The sequence below is a fragment of the Mastigoproctus giganteus genome, chromosome 1, assembly GCF_048544385.1.
Source record: "Mastigoproctus giganteus isolate SK-2022 chromosome 1, ASM4854438v1, whole genome shotgun sequence".
NCBI lineage: Eukaryota > Metazoa > Arthropoda > Arachnida > Uropygi > Thelyphonidae > Mastigoproctus > Mastigoproctus giganteus.
The window spans coordinates 255,178,234-255,194,806 of NC_143575.1; the positions used below are offsets into that span (position 1 = coordinate 255,178,234).

At 38.0% G+C, this 16,573-nt stretch overlaps 1 protein-coding gene across 2 annotated transcripts in view; it reads left to right on the top strand.

The window, feature by feature from the left end:
- The window catches only part of LOC150091797 (uncharacterized), a 115,921-nt gene that overhangs the window by 50,310 nt on the left and 49,038 nt on the right, over window positions 1–16,573 (top strand). For both annotated transcript variants that reach the window (XM_090376985.1, XM_090376988.1), the window contains exon 3: window positions 7,693–7,971. In XM_090376985.1, the coding sequence (XP_090233111.1) occupies window positions 7,693–7,971 (279 nt within the window). The remainder of the gene's footprint in view (window positions 1–7,692; window positions 7,972–16,573) is intronic.

A 16,573-nucleotide genomic window follows, 5' to 3' on the forward strand; every position in this document is an offset into this window, starting at 1 on the left:
ATCTTGTTTGAATTGAGTAATGGTTACTTAACCTGTTAATTTTAATCGAAGTGGATCTAATTTAATACACTTGTAAGTTTTGAAACTTTTTAATATGAAAAATTATGATTATTCGATTTCAGCAAACACCCTCTGTAAACATTGTGAGCAAAAAAAGGAATTACAACAGAGCCTTCATCAAGTTTGGATTCACTAGTATTTTTGAAAGGAGGAAGACAAAGCCTCAGTGTGCTGTCTACGTGTCAGTTATATCACCATAATCATTGAAACCAAGCAAGCTGAAACGGCATCTTAAGACACATCCTGAACTTTCAAACAAAGACATCGATTGCTTCAAGCTGAAAGAAGACTATGTGAAGCAGCAAAAGCTATATGCCTGTTGTGTTTTTGTTGTTTTACACAGGGCTCACCGTTCGGTACTGAAAGCAAAGGTTTTTTCCTTTTCTTATTGCATAATAAAAGAAACCGCACACCGTTGCTGAAGAACTCATAATTCCGGCAGAAAAATTAATGGTCACAACATGCTTGGTAAGGAGTAAACTGGATTATTGGACCAGATCTTGCTGAATAATTCAGCAGTGAAATGAATTTTTGATATATCAAGAGGATATTAAGGAGTAACTGATTAGGGTTGTTATGTTGTTATTTGGTTTTTAGGAGCATTAGCAGCTAAGGCCATATTGCTCTGGGGATATGCGGTGGTCATTTCTTGACCTCCGCATCCTCCGTATTTGGTGGTGACGGGCTCGAACCCCGGTCTAATCAAGAAGCGTGTGCTATGCACTGCTGCTCCTTCCCACCTGGCTACGGAGGCGCCTCAACTGATTAGGGAGCTACAAACAACCAAAGCATGGAGTATTCAAATCAGTGAGCACACAGACATTATCTGCACTGCACATTTAATAGTATTTGTGACATATATGCATGACGATACATTTAAAGAAGATTATCTATTTTGCTTGTCCCTTGAAGAGCGTACCTATGCAGCTAATATATTTTGTAAACTGCGAGATTTTCGTAATCAACATAATTTGCTCTGGAATAACAACAGATAGTGTGGCAGCTACGATAGGGGTCACATCAGGGCTTCAAGTTTTTGTGTGGTATTATTCCAAACATTAGCATTAGTAGAGGCATACGTTGCAAGAAAGCAAGCTTATGCAGCATCAGCCAAAAAAAAACTGCTCCCATTCCACCCCCTCCATTCTTTCCAAATACCTGTCCAGCTCAGCCTTAAATTTACTTAGGCTATCAACTTCCACAACAAAAGATGAAAGTCTTCCACCAATCAACCACCCACTGGCTAAAGGCAAATTTCCATACATCTATTCTACAACTGTCTTTCTTCAATTTGAATCTATGCCCCCCTCAGGTTCTTAATCTGAGCAAGAGGAAGGATCCCATCAGCATTCAGCTTACTCAACCCATTCAAGGCCTTATACACCTCAATCAGATCACCTCGCAGGTGTCTACTTTCCAGGCACTGCAATTTGCAGAACTTAAGGCTTTCTTGGTTAGAACACCCTTTTGTTCCCCTCAGCAATCTTGTTGCCCTTCTTTGTACTCCTTCTTGCAACTCTACATCCTTCCTAAAATGAGGCCTTCAGACACAGTAGTCTAGGTGTGGCCTGACCACTGCCTTGTACAATGGGATAATCGCCTCCCTGCTAGCAAAATTCCTATATATCATTGACAAGACTTTACTGCTCAGAAAACTTCATATTTGACTGCACAATTACCCCCAGGTCTTTTTCACTTTCCACTTCCCTGAGTGTAGTTCCACACAGTTGGTACGTTTCTCTTGGGTTATTGCTACCCATATGCAGTACTTTGCATTTGTCAATGTTAAACTTCAGTTGCCACTTAGTCCATTTGCCCAACTTGTGTAGATCCAGTTGGAGTAGCATACTGTCTTTACTGTCGTTAACAACCATGCCAACCTTTGTATCATCTGCAAACTTCAACATTAAACCTGATATACCTTCGTCAATTTCATTGATGAATACACAAAACAACAATGGGTCCAGCACACCGAACCCTGGGGAACTCCACTAATAACATTTGTCCATGAAGAGCAGTGTCCATTGATTACCACTCTCTCTCGTCTCCCACTCAATGATCCCTTTATCTCAGTGTTTCTCAATCTTTTTACCACGTGGCACATTTTCCAAAGAAGAAAAATTTCGCGGCACACCTACGTAGTCATAGAAGAAGAAATTTCTAAATTTCGCGGCACACTTGGAAAATTTTGCGGCACACTAATGTGACGCGGCACACCCTTTGAGAAACACTGCTTTATCTGTTGTAGCAACTTAGACTTAATGCCATACCTCTCAAATTTGTACAACTTTCCTGAAATCCAAGTATAAAAAAATTATTTTTGACATTCAGTTCCTTTGTGACCACATCATAGTATTCAATCAAATGGTCAGACGAGACCTCCCTTTAAAAAACCCATGCTGTGTCTTAACTATTACTGCAGACTTGTCTAGGTGATCCTGAATGCTTTTTTAACCAGTGACTCCATTATTTTCCCTGGAACACAAGTTAACTAACAGGTCTATAGTTACTTGTGTCACCTTTTGAACCTCCTTTGTGAATTGGTGATACATTTGCACACCTCCAGTCCATGAGGACCTCCCCTGAGTCCAAGGAAGCTCTCACAATTATGGCTAAAGGTTTGCTTACTTCCTTTGATGCCTCCTTTAATATAGCTGGATAGATCCTGTCCACCCCAAGTGCATTATGTTTGACTTCAACAATTTCTCCTCCATTGGGGGGGGGGAGGATAACACAGACTAAAAGGTTAACAGTGGGCACAGGCAGAAGCAAAAGTGATTCTTGCACTGCTTCTATTGGAATGAGCAACGTATGGAAAGCAAAGCACTAGAGATTTCCAGGACTGTTGTCACTTTCTTTCTGTACACATTGTACTCCCCATATGTCTCGGTAATGATACACATTTCAAAATGTGTGTATGTGCATTAAAAATGTTAATAAAGTAATTTCAGTGGTAAAATTTTACCTTATCAAATTCCCTTTTTCATAAAAATCCTTTTTTTACATTACAAAAAATTGAGGAGGTGGGGGGGGCCACTGATAGATCTGTCTGATAACCACTGATACAAACAATTTATTATTGTTTTTATTTTTCCTGAAAAAAATTAACAGGAAAACTTAAGATGGTATAAATCACTATTTAATTTCAAAATGAAACATAATAGCCAATAAAATGATAGGTATAAAATTTACATTAAAAAAAGATAAAATAAAAGCACCAAAAGTATTCAGAATTAAAAACAGCTTTCTAAAGCTTTAAAAAATTACATTTCTTTCATCAGAGAAAGGTGCCTCCATAGCCAGGTGGGCAGGAGCAGCAGTGTGTCGCACACACTTCTTGATTAGACCGGGGTTCGAGCCAGTGCCCACCAAATATGGAGGATGCAGAAAGGTCAGGGAATGACCACCGCATATCTCTGGAACAATATGGTCTTAGTTGCTAATGCTCCTAAAAACCAAATAACATAACATCATCAGAGAAAATCATAGATGCCTAGGGGCTACATTATACAGAAGTCGTTACTCACATGAGCACAGCAGAAGCCAGAGCAACACATGGATGGAGATTGATAGGACTAATATCTACCCTTTTGATACCTCAGTTGGCAGTCTGGAAATATGATTGATGATGATACACTAGTCAGTTTGATATACTCATTTTGGTGATTATCAGCAATTGAGTCATACCACCACAAAGTCGTGCATTGGTGTGATCTTTGATGTCCATGCAATATTTTTGTCATCATTGCTGTGCTCATGTGAGCATGACTTCTGTAATGGTGTTATAAGCACCAGTCATATTTGTGTCTATAACTTTCTCTGATGAAAGAAGTGTATTTTTGAAGGCTTAGATAATTGTTTCTGATTTCTGTAAATTTTGATTGAATATAGGCATAATGTTATGAGAGGTGTGCAAGTGTAATTTAAGATTGATGATGGACTAATATCGGATAATCTTGACATTATTGCTGAAGAATAATTTGAAGTTATTATTGATTTTAAAGTAGGCATAAGCCTATTCTTAAAATATAGTCTATTTATTTAAGTTGTAAAGCTATATATTCAAGGATTGATAAAAATTTCTTTGAAAACCCTAAAATGTAAATTTTTTAAGATGAATTTATAACAATTACAGTAGACTTTCAGAATAACGGCACCTTCGGGGATTCAAGATGCCATTATTTTGATTTTTCCATTATCTAGAAAGTTTTATTTTTAATATATTTAATGCAGAAATAATGAAGCTAAATAAGAAATAGAAAGATTAAGAATGCAATTTTATTAACTGCGCATAAAAAACAAACGTGTTGACGATCCAATGTTATATTCTGTCATTAATACACTCCTACTTTGCCTGTTCAATTTCTATTAAGTTTGTCACTAAGCTTTAATGCTGTTCTTCTTTTCTTCTCTGTATGAGTTTTATTAACTTTAGGAGCCATTTGTGAGGGATTTTTAATTTAAAATAAATGTAAAACAGCTGTATAATCTGTGATATCAGTACAGAATTCACTTTCAAAATGGAGAACTTAAATGATTACAGTAATCACATGACTTGCCGTTTTCTTTTTTCAGCACTGCAAGGCATCTGCGCTGTATGTAAACATCTGATCTCATTTTGCCATTAGCTCGATTGTTCCGTTATTTAGGGTTCTGTTATTTCAGCAGTCTATTATATCAACTAAATACGTTGAGATTTATCTTTGAAGAAATTTGGCATTTCTTACATTGAAAGGTTAAGTTTATATAGAGAAGAGTTTTACCAGAAGTAATTCCTGGTGTGATATCTTTTTAGTTTGTTAATAAACCATATTTCTTATAATATATATTTTTCTTTCTAAGTCTCTTTGAACATTAATCTTATATATTAAGTTGAATCAAAAGCCATTATTAAACTTCAAAACTTGATTAAATTTCTGTGCAAAGAGGATGTATTCACATGCACAGTATGTCAATATTTATGATTAAGAAACAGTTTATTACATCAGTATCTACACATGGATGGATGAAGAAATTTAAACCAGGAGAAACAAATATTGAGGATAAAACTAACATGGAAAGTTGCCTACAGTGACAAAACCAGAAAGGAGTGGAAAACATGGTTCTTGCAGATAGATGAGTTACTGTCAGTGAGATTTATTTGGTAGATTTACTGTGGACATAATGCTGTGGAAACAGTTACTGTTGATTTAGGGTTTCAGAATGAGTACTATACTAAGCAGATTTCCCATTTCTTTAAAAGGGAATAAAAAGTTGAAAAAGGATGGTGGCCATAATTAGGCCTCATCTTCAATATTGTATACAGTCTGAAGGCCCCACTTTAGGAAGGATATAGGTCTACTGGAACTGGTGCAGAGAGGGCAACCAGATTTGTGAAGGGAACAAAGGGTACTCTTATGTAGACAGGCTTCAGTTCTGTAAATTGCAGCTTCTAGAGACTAGACACTTGTGGGCCGATCTGATTGAGATTCTTAAGGCCTTGAATGGATTGAGTGAGGTGAATATGAATGGTATTCTTCTGCTTGCTGAGACTACATACAGGGGGCATAAATTCAAGTTTAGGAAGGATGGTTGCAGGATAGATGTGCGGAAGTTTAGCTTCAACCAGTTGAAGTTTAGCTTCAACCAACAATCAATCAACCCGGTGGTTGATTGATTGTTGTAATATGCTTCCATCTGTTGTTGCGGAAGTGGATGATTTGAATAAATTCAAGAACTAGACAAGTTCTTGGGAAATACAGATGGGAGAAGTGTTTAGTGGTTTTTTTTTTTTTTTTTGGTTTTTTTTTTTTTTTTTTTTGGTTTTTTTTTTTTGCTGATTCTGTTTAAGCTTGCTTTCTTACATCACTTGCCACCACGACTAGTACTATTAAGTCTAAGAAGTTTAAATCACAATGACCTATGCATAAGATTATGACAGCAGTCTTCTGAGGTAGGGGGTCATGTTTTATGGATTTCTTAGAGCATGAAATAATCGACAGTGAATATTTTAACACTAAAGCTTAGAAGGCTATCCAAATGATTGATTCTATTGTGCTACATCATGAGAATGCCCATCCTCCATCTCACATATCTACCCTGCAGTCTGGTTTTGACACCCTCTGACTTTTGTTCAAATTGGCACTGAAAACTCAGGCAAGAGAGCAGCCACAGCCTGTTGAAATTTGCCAAACTAGATTTCAGCATGATGGGGACTATATTGAAAATTAGAGTATAAAATGTTGATTGTTATAATAAATGCCCAGAAATTTTTAACTATGTACCTATTACACTGATGAGCCAAAACATTATGACCAGTGAGTCATTATACAAATCGAAGCAACTGCAGGTGAACTACAGCATGCGTGTGCAGGTCAGGACATGTTATAAAAAACACCTGATACTGAGCTCCGTTAATCAGTGTTACTCTTGTTCTTCAGATGGGAAAGGCAGCAGGCTTAAGCAAGTTTGACAAAGGCCAAATTGTAATGGCTAGACGAGTGGGTCAGAGCATATCCGAAATGGCACGGCTAGTGGGGTGCTCATGGTCAGCTGTGGTTAGTACCTACCGAAAGTGGTCTGAGGAGGTAAATCCCATGAAGTGCTGGCGAGGTGTTGGATGACCGTGGCTCATCAATGCTCTAGGTGAACGAAGACTCTCCCGGATAGTACGTGGCAACAGAAGGGTGACTGTGGCGCAACTCACCAGTAATTGGAATGCTGGTTATGGGAGTAAAGTGTCATAACACACCGTACATCAAACCCTACTGAAAATGGGGCTGCATAGCCACAGGCCACTCCAAGTGCCCATACTAACCATGGTTCACCAGCAACAGTGCCTACAATGGGCACGTGAGCATCAGACCTGGACCTGGACCTTGAGTGATTGGAAGAAGGTTATCTGGTCCAATGAATCACGTTTCCTGTTGCACCACATGGACGGCCGGGTACTTGTGTGTCATTTACCTGGGGAAGTGATGACGCGTGGATGCACCATGAGATGAAAACAAGCCGATGGCGATGGTGTCATGCTTTGGGTGATGTTCGGCTGGGATACTCTGTGTCCAGTCATCCATGTGCTGGACACTCTGACATCTACCACCTACCTAAACATCATTGCTGACCAGGTACACCCTTTCGTGGCAACGGTCTTCCCCTCTGGTGGTGCCATCTTACAGCAGGATAATGTGCGATGCCACACCGCCCGGATTGTTCTAGACTGGTTTGTGGAACATGAGGAAGACTTCCAGGTATTGCCCTGGCCTCCAAATTCCCCAGACATCAATCCCATCGAGTATCTGTTGTTTGTGTTGGAACAGCAACTCCAATCTGCAGTGTCTCAACCATGGACCTTACAGCAGTTAAAGGATCTGCTGGTTACGTGTTGGTACCAGATACCACAAGACACATTTAGAAATCTTGTAGCATCCATGCCTCACTGGGTATGAGCTGTTTGGCTGCACGTGGAGGACCAACATCATATTAGGTAGGCGGTCATAATGTTTTGGCTCATCAGTGTATATTTTAGAAGTTAAATCAATTGGCCTTACTTTCATTATAACTCTCATATATATAATGAATTTTTACTACTTGAATAAGAAATTATATTGTACATTTCATAATTTTAATTAATTATTATTATTTTTTTTTAAGTACTGCAAATATGTCTGGTTAGGAACTTATGATTCAAGGTCTAGCTTAGAATCAGAAAGTAGGGATGAGCAACGAATTCGAGAATTTATGGTCCAAAAATATGAACGGAAGCGTTGGTATGTAGATCCAGATATTGCCACAAAAAAGATGTTGCAAGATCAGCAGCAACAGCAGTCCACAAATTCTATTTCAAAGCAAAATAATGTGGTTTCAGACTCTAAACCACTTACTGTGTTATTAGGAAAAAATATTACCCCTCTAGTCATCCAAAATAACCAGGTAAACTATTATTATATAATTAATAAGAAATTAAGTTATGTGTTTCAGAAATTCTCTGTTTTTCATTCCCACTCTTTCTTGCTCCCCCTACACTTCTACCTTAAACTGCATATAATTACATATTCTTAGAATAATTTATTTTTAAGAGAACCACACAAAGCCTCTCCATCATGGCTTGAAATGTACTAGTTCGGCATTGTTCCATAATTCCTATTAATGCAATAATAAAAATATAAAGATTAACCCCCTAAAACTCTCGCTCAAAAAACTTAAGCACTGCATGCTCTATAATAGAAACTACAGTAAATACAATATACCTTGCTCAGAACAAAGGCTATTTCAGGATCAACCTCATTCTGCAACAAAATTGATGTTGTTGTTCAAACATTACATTAATCAAATTATCAGTTTATTGAAGTAAAACAGGTAATGGAAAATTGAGTTTATGAAACTGAAGGACTTCAATAAAGAATAAATGATAACAAAAAAAAAGATACAAATTGTGTAATTAGTAATGAATCATACTGATGTCACAAAGGGAGTAGAATGGTGCACTCCCATTCCATCACTAGGCACATTTTGACTTGTATGCAGGACCATCTTTTCCAATGGGCACTTTGAACAATGTGCCTAGGGCCTAAAAAAGATTTTAAAGAAACTGAGCACTGTGCCTAATGCCTAAAACAAAAGATAGACCCAAAAAAATATAATTCAGATAGAATTCAATGATCTTATTCTAACAATAAAGTACTTCAAACTAATTTTTAAGATAAATTCTTTTGTCAGCTTTTCTGTTGGCAAAATCATTAGCAGTGTCATCATACTTTATTATTGCGAGTAAGTTAGTGCTGGAATAAGGGTAATTATTGCCTTGTATAAGGCAATGGTCAGGCCACATCTTGAGTACTGCATACAGGTCTGGAGGCCTCGTTATAGGAAGGATGTAGAGTTTCTAGAGCAAGTACAGAGTAGGGCAACAAGACTAGTGAGGGGAACAAAGGGATGCTCTTACGAAGTAGGCTTAATTTCTGCAAAAAATTGCAGCATCTGGAGGCAGTGCTGATGAGATTCTTCCTCTTGCTTGGTTTACAAACCTGAGGAGGGGTGACAGGTTAACCTATCTTTCCTCAAACTGGGGAAAGACGGTTGTAAAATAGATGTGTGTAAATTTGCCTTTAGCCTGTGGGTAGTTGATTGCTGGAACAAACTTACATCTGTCATTGTTAATAGCTTAAATAAATTCAAGGAAGAAATGGACAAACTTTTGGAGCAAATGGGAAGTTTTTTTTTTTTTGGCTGATGCTGTATAAGCTTGCTTTCTTGCATCATATGCCTCTGCTAATGCTAAAGTGCTGTGGAAATAACTTCAAAACCAAATTTATTGAAATGCGTTCAGATTTCAAAAAATTATATTTAATGCGAGGGCATTTTAATATGTGTGATATAATGTAGTAAGGTCTCAGAATGAAGAGGATCTAGGGCCTACAATAACCAAATGAAGGTTACTTATGGCCTACGAACACCAAAAGATGGTCCTGCCTGGATTATCATGAGAAGAACCTAGAGAATCTTGATCCAGCCACTGGAGCATCAGAGGAGATTCCCAGTAAAGTCTCTCTTAATGAAAAAAAAAACACTTTTTTTTTTTTTTTTTTGAGATATAGCATTTGTATTTTATCCAACATATAGTGCCATAATTCTGACTTATTTTAATATGTTATCTTCTTACCAGAAGACAATTGCCTGTGATGATTATATCTATAATATAATTAAATTGACATTACAGTTCTGCATTATTTACATATTAGTATTTGGTATCTTATAGTGTGTATTTAAATCCCCTTTTTCCCCACTAAATATTTACTAAGATATTCATCCACTGCCCTTTTTAGTGAAAAAATATCAACAAAACACTTGGGAATACTATAGATACTCGTTGAGAGAGGGAGATCCTGCCTTTTATATGTAATGCAGGACTAAGGCAACTAAGTAGTGATTAGTGCCAGCAGTGTAAAATTAATTTTTCCTCTAGTCTGCTTAATAAAAGGAGTTAAGTTTTGCTATTATTGTGTGACTGACATTTGTATTAGTGAAAAAAAATATTAAGCCACCTGTCAGTTATATCTTATGCAAAAAATGCATAATATTATTGGCAGTTTAAATATGAGCATATATAATTGTTTTATATGTGACATTTCTTTCCCTTCCCGTGTTATTTATTTTGTAAAATAAATAAATCGAATATAGGAATCCCCACCAACCACATGAGGAATATGTTCCTGAAAAGTACTGCAGTTGGTACCATCAAGGTACCATAGAAAATAGGGGCTTAGACATAAAACAATAAATATGCTTATAAAATATATCAAAAAATTGTAAACTTCATTTTTAATTTATGCCACATAAAAAAATTGTCTATCAAGTAATTTTATCTTCTCTTCCAATGTCATTACTTTCCTTGTTCTTTTCATACATTCACTTTCAGCACTTAAATATTTAGAACCCATAAGTAAAATTAATTCTAGTTTCTAAAAAATGTGGCAATATTCAAAGTGCTACAAAAAAGAAGTCCAAAATATGTCTGGGAAAAATAAATATTAGCCAAAAACAAATTCACAGAGCAGAAGTAACACACCTCCATGCACAACTTGTCTATATATAGACAAGTGCATCATTGGGAGGATAGAGTGCAAACAAATTCAATCACCCTCCCCCGAACACAAACACACACACACAGTTTACAGTGGGAGCAATAATTGTTGTGTTCTTTTGTTTAAGGAGACTGATCTGAATTGTGCATAAGTAAAAGAAAAACAATTTTAGTATGCAAATACAGTCATCTCTCAATTTGCGTGAGGATTACGTTCCAGGAAAACACCGCACAGTCCAAATCTGCACAATGCGAAATGTAGGTTGTGACATAATAAGGATTCCATACCTGTACACAAATGTACAAAAAAAAAAATTAAATTGAAAAAATTGCCTTCATTCGGTAAGAAAAAAGAAAAAAATTGCAAACATATCCAAAAAATTAATCTTGCTAATACGTACCTCTAGATTTTTAATCTAAATTCATTGCTTCTTTGTCGCTGTTTTCCTGTGATAAACTTGCAACAGTATCTGATACTTTTTGGAAAAAATTAGTTAAAATTATTTGCTTAGAATAGTGGTTCCCAACCTTTTTTGACTCGCAAACTCCTTTCAACATAATATTTTTAACGCAAATCTCTGAGCCTATATTCTCTGAAATCATATAAGAATACTAAATTTCCAGTACAAAATATTTCCAGTACTATGTTTTTATAAGTGCCATTGTGTAATAAAAATTATTATTAAGTATTATTTATACTTTTTAAAGCAGTTATTGATTAGTCCAAACTAGATTTTGAACAGGCTGAGTGGAAAACTTGCTTCTTGCCCTAATGGTAGCCATGCATTCTGGTCTTTCCAAAGCTTGGCTGCAATTTTTGCCCATTTCTGTTCCCGCCTCTGTCAAAACCAGATAGTTCTGTTGCCACATCAGCCAAAGATAAAGCTGACCCGTTAGCAACCTATTTTTTTTTCCAACTCATATATTTGATGATCTTGATAAATCACCTCAACCCGTTCCCAGTACACTCCATTCAATGAATCCTGTGGTTTCCCATCAAAAGAATGTCAGAAGGATTTTGATGAATCTAATGCTACGAAAGCTCCAGGTCCTGATGGTATTTCTCCACTTGTTCTCAAAACCTGTGCTCCTGAACTTACTCCTGTTCTTTGCTGCCTTTTTTCATTTTCTTATTTCAAAAATATTTTTCCTTCTGCTTGGAAATTTTCTCATATCCAAGCAGTTCCTAAAAAGGGTGACAAATTCCTTCCATCCAATTATTGTCTCACTGCAATTACTTCTACTCTTTCCAAAGTAATGGAGAAAGTTGGTCCTTGAGGTTGTCACAGACATTCTCTCAGATATGCCAGACAAGCTGTACTTGCTACCTGGGAGTCTAAAACTGGTATGATGGAACTGATATTCGGGTGACACTCAAGTCAAGTGGACCCAATTTCGGCAAAGTCCGGATGGTCTGAGACAGCCAAATCCTCTGCTTGCACTTTCACGATGGTGGGACTGTTAGTAATCCTGGGTATAACCTCCATGCACAAGTACATGGTGGGTGACCACCCAGGTGTGAACCAACGTAAGCAGGGGTCGAGGTGTGGTGCCCACACCACATGGAGGAATGCCGCCCCTCTATGTTACCAGGCAGTACTAGGTGGTAGATGACTTTCATCAACCGGTGAAATACCACCACTTTGCTTATTGGAGGCTTGAAGTGGTGGAATCCATGATTAGTCTCTAGAGCTGAGTTCCGATCAACCCTTCCCTATCTCTTCCATCATGCAGTATGATTGATGACTTTTGAGGTTATGATGAACGTCGTGGCGAGATCCAATATTCCTTACATTTCAAGGGTGCAGCTCTAAAACGGTGCTTGTAAGCTGGCCGCTAGTTAGTACACTGGACCGAACCTATTGTAACTCTCTAGGAGGCTTCCTGATCAGCTAGTGTATAATCTTGCTACCTCTACTCTGCCAGATAGTGACTGGAGGGAGTCCGAGTAGTGTGTATGCGGAAAGCATTGTCGAGGCCACGTTATTTCAAGGATCTGGGTATATTCTTACCACGTGTACACCATATCCAAAAATTTCATTACTTCATACAGCATGTCCCACCCAATTCTAATCTCAACGATGTCCATTTCCACCAGCAGTCTGCCAAACCCCATGTACTTTTTCTGACAGAATCTCAGTTATCGGTTGATTGAACTACTGCTCATCTCAGATGCCCAAATTATTCACTGTATGATTCCTTTCGCCTCAAAGGTAGTACTTGTGCATATGTCCATTCTGATATTCCCTGTCAGAGACTTGGCAATTTGGAATCTCCTCTCTTTGATCTTCTCTTGGTTAAAATCTCTCTACCTCATTGTGTCAAATTCATCTGTTGTCTCTACCGTTCTCCCAACTCCACTAATCACTTGGAGCTCTTTGACTTCCTCTCTTTGCAACTTTACTCTCTCCAATCCAACTTTCCTAACAGTGAGGTAATTTTCCTTGGCGATTTTAATGTTCACAACTCCAGCTGGCTTCCGTTTTCTAGTCACACCGACCCAGCAGGTCGAGATGCTGAGGCTTTTGCAATTACTAATGACCTAGCACAGATTGTTCATTTACCTACAAGAATACTGGACAATCCTAATCATACAGCCAATATGATCTTTTTCTCACAAACAACCCTTCTAACCCTACACGGTCGAAGTGAGAGGTCCTTTAGGCACTTCAGATCACAACTTGGTGATTGTCTCTTCTCCAATGGAACCTTTATCTCATGGCTATTTTCAACCTCGTGTTGTTTGGCATTACAAGAATGCAAAATGGAATGACCTGCGAGACTTCTTTTCCTTGGTCGGATTACTGTTTCAAAACTTCTGATGTCAACATTTGCTCAGATCGTGTCAGTGAAATTATTCTTGCAGGAATGGAATCCTTTATCCCACACTCCACTTTAAAATATCGTCCTTTATCTAAACCTTGGTTTTCCAATAAACGTGCTGAGGCTGTTCAATGTGCTAAGGCTGTTCATTACGATATGTTGCATATTATAATTGGCTTGTTTCTAATTCTTCAGTTTCATTTTCTGCCTACACCAAAGCTCGCAACAATTCTAAAGCAGTTATTAATCAGTCCAAACTAGAGTTTGAACAGGCTAAGAGTAGAAAACTTGCTTCTTGCCGTAATGGTAGCCAAGCATTCTGGTCTCTTGCCAAAGCTATTTGGCCGCAAATTTTGCCCACCTCTGTCCAAACCAGATGGTTCTGTTGTCACTTCAGCCAAGGATAAAGCTGACCTGCTAGCATCCCATTTTTCTTCCAGCTCATGTATTAATGATCTTGGTAAAACACCTCCCACCATTCCCAACACGCTCCATTCAATGCCTCCTGTGATCTTCCATCAAAAGGATATCAGAAGGATTTTGATGAATCTTGATGCTAAGAAAGCTCCAGGTTCCGATGGTATTTCTCCACTTGTTCTCAAAACCTGTACTCCTGAACTTACTCCTATTCTTTGCCACCTTTTTTTCACTTTCTTATTCCAAAGGTGTTTTTCCTTCTGCTTGGAAATTTGCTCATATCCAGCCAGTTCCTAAAAAGGGTGACAAATCCCTCCCATCCAATTGATGTCCCATTGCAATTACTTCTACTCTTTCTAAAGTAATGGAGAAATCAATTAACCGCCAACTCTTAAACAACCTAGAAACCTTCCGTCTGATCAACGATCACCAGGGATCGTTGATCAACATGGATTCCATCAATGTTACCCATTTATGGACTAATTCAGTGGAAAGGTTCAGTGAAACACAAGTAGTTGCTCTTGACATCTCAAAGGCTTTTGATCATGTTTGGCATAAAGGTCTTCTAAACAAGCTTCCATCTTATGGTTTGCCAACTGTTTTTAGTAATTGGTTATCCAGTTTTCTCTCTGATTGTTCACTGAGGGTGATGGTAGATGTCTCTCTGTCTTCTAACTTCTTCACTAATGCCGGTGTCCCCCAAGGTTCAGTTTTTTCCCCCCACTCTTTTCCTCTTGTATATTAATGACTTTCTTCCATTCACTGGAAATCCTATCCATGATGGGATTTCCAGTCAATGGAAATCCTATTTCCATTGACTGGAATTCCATTTTGCCGATGATAGCACATTGCATTCCACTTTCCATTTTGAGAAACCTTGTTCTGCTCAATCTGCTTCAACTTGTCGAAAATCTGATACCAATTCCTTATATGCCGATCTTCAGGTAATTCTCCAGTGGGACAAAGACAACTTAGTTGATTCCAATCCTTCTAAAACTCTCTTGTCTTATATCTCGCAAAAAGGATTCTTCTGCTCCTATGCTTATCTTTAGTGACACTCCGATTTCTAGGCAAAATGATATATCTCTTTTGGGGATTACCCTGACTTGTAATCTCTCTTGGCACAAGCACATTACAAATATTGCTTCTTCTGCATCTAAAAAACTTGGTTTTCTCTTTCACTCTCAGCGTTACTTTTCTTCCAAACAGTTGCTCACTCTGTATAAATCGCAAATCCACCCTGCCATGGAATATTGTTCCCACATCTGGGGTGTGCCCCCAGAACCTCTCTCAGGCTTCTTGTTTCCATTCAGAAGAGTTCAGTTAGGTTAATTAATGATTCATTTCTAACAGAGTCTCTCCACTCACTTTCTCATAGACATACTGTTTCTGCTGCATGCTTCGTCTACAGATACTTCCATGGGCACTGTTCTTCTGAATTAGCTTCTATAATTCCTGCTCTCTCTTTCAAAACAGTCCAAACACGTGCCGCCACCAGCCAACATCCATTTACTGTCCAACTTCAAACCCAGAGAACCAACTTTTCATCTTCTTCATTTATTCATTCAACTGCCGTTTTCTGGAAAAACCTTCATTCATATTCAATTTCCTGAAAATTGCAATCTCCAGAAGTTCAAGTCCAACGACAACAAATATCTTCGTTCGTCTTCTCAACCTCCAACCCAAGCACGGTACTAAGTACTATAGGTTCTAATACCTCTCGTGTTTGGGGTTCACATAAAAAAAAAAAAAAACTGCCAACTGAAACTATCTGGAAATCTTTCGTCTAGTGAACGATCGCCAGTATAGATTCCGTCAGTGTCTTTCCACTGGTGATATTTTGACTTGCGTACATCTAAGCAAGAACTTCTAGAAAAGACAGAAAATGGAATGAAGGAAGTAAAAAAAAGAATATTATTGACAATATCAAAGAAAATCATTTAACATGGTAATGGACTAATTACCATGTTAAATCATGTTAATAACCAGATATTCAAAGGCTATCCTGGAATGGATACCTCCTAGGAGAAGAGGAAGGTCTAGGAGGAGATGGATGGATGGAGTATGGGAATGCATGACAGCCAGAGGTTTAACTGACCAACACACCTTGAATCGCACTTTATGGTGGGAAAAAATTCCTACCAAAAAATAACTTCTAGGCTGAGGAAACCCATTGTAAATGGAAACACCCCTCTTGAAGAAGATGTGCATCTATGGACAAATTCAGTGGAAAAGTTTTTGGTGAAACTCAAGCCATTGCTGTTGACATTTCAAAGGCTTTTGAGCGTATTTGGCATAATGGTCTTCTAAATAAGCTTCCATCCTATGGTTTGCAACCTGTTCTTTGTGATTGGGTATTCAGTTTTCTCTCTGACCGCTCACTGCAGGTGATGGTAGACAGCTCTCTGTCTTCTAACTTCTCCACTAATGCTGGTGTTCCCCAAGGTATAATTCTTTCTCCCACTCTTTTCCTCTTATATATTAATGGCCTTTTTCCATTGACCGGAAATCCTATCCGTAGTTTTGCTAGTGATAGCACATTACTTTCCATCTTCCAGTTTGAGAAATCCTGCCCTGCTCAAACAGCTTCAACTTCTCGCATATCCATTGCCAAATCCTTAAATGCTGATCTCCGGGCAGTTCTCCAGTGGGGCAAAGAAAACTTAATTTCAATCCTTCTAAAGCTCAGTCCTGTCTTATATCTCACAAAAA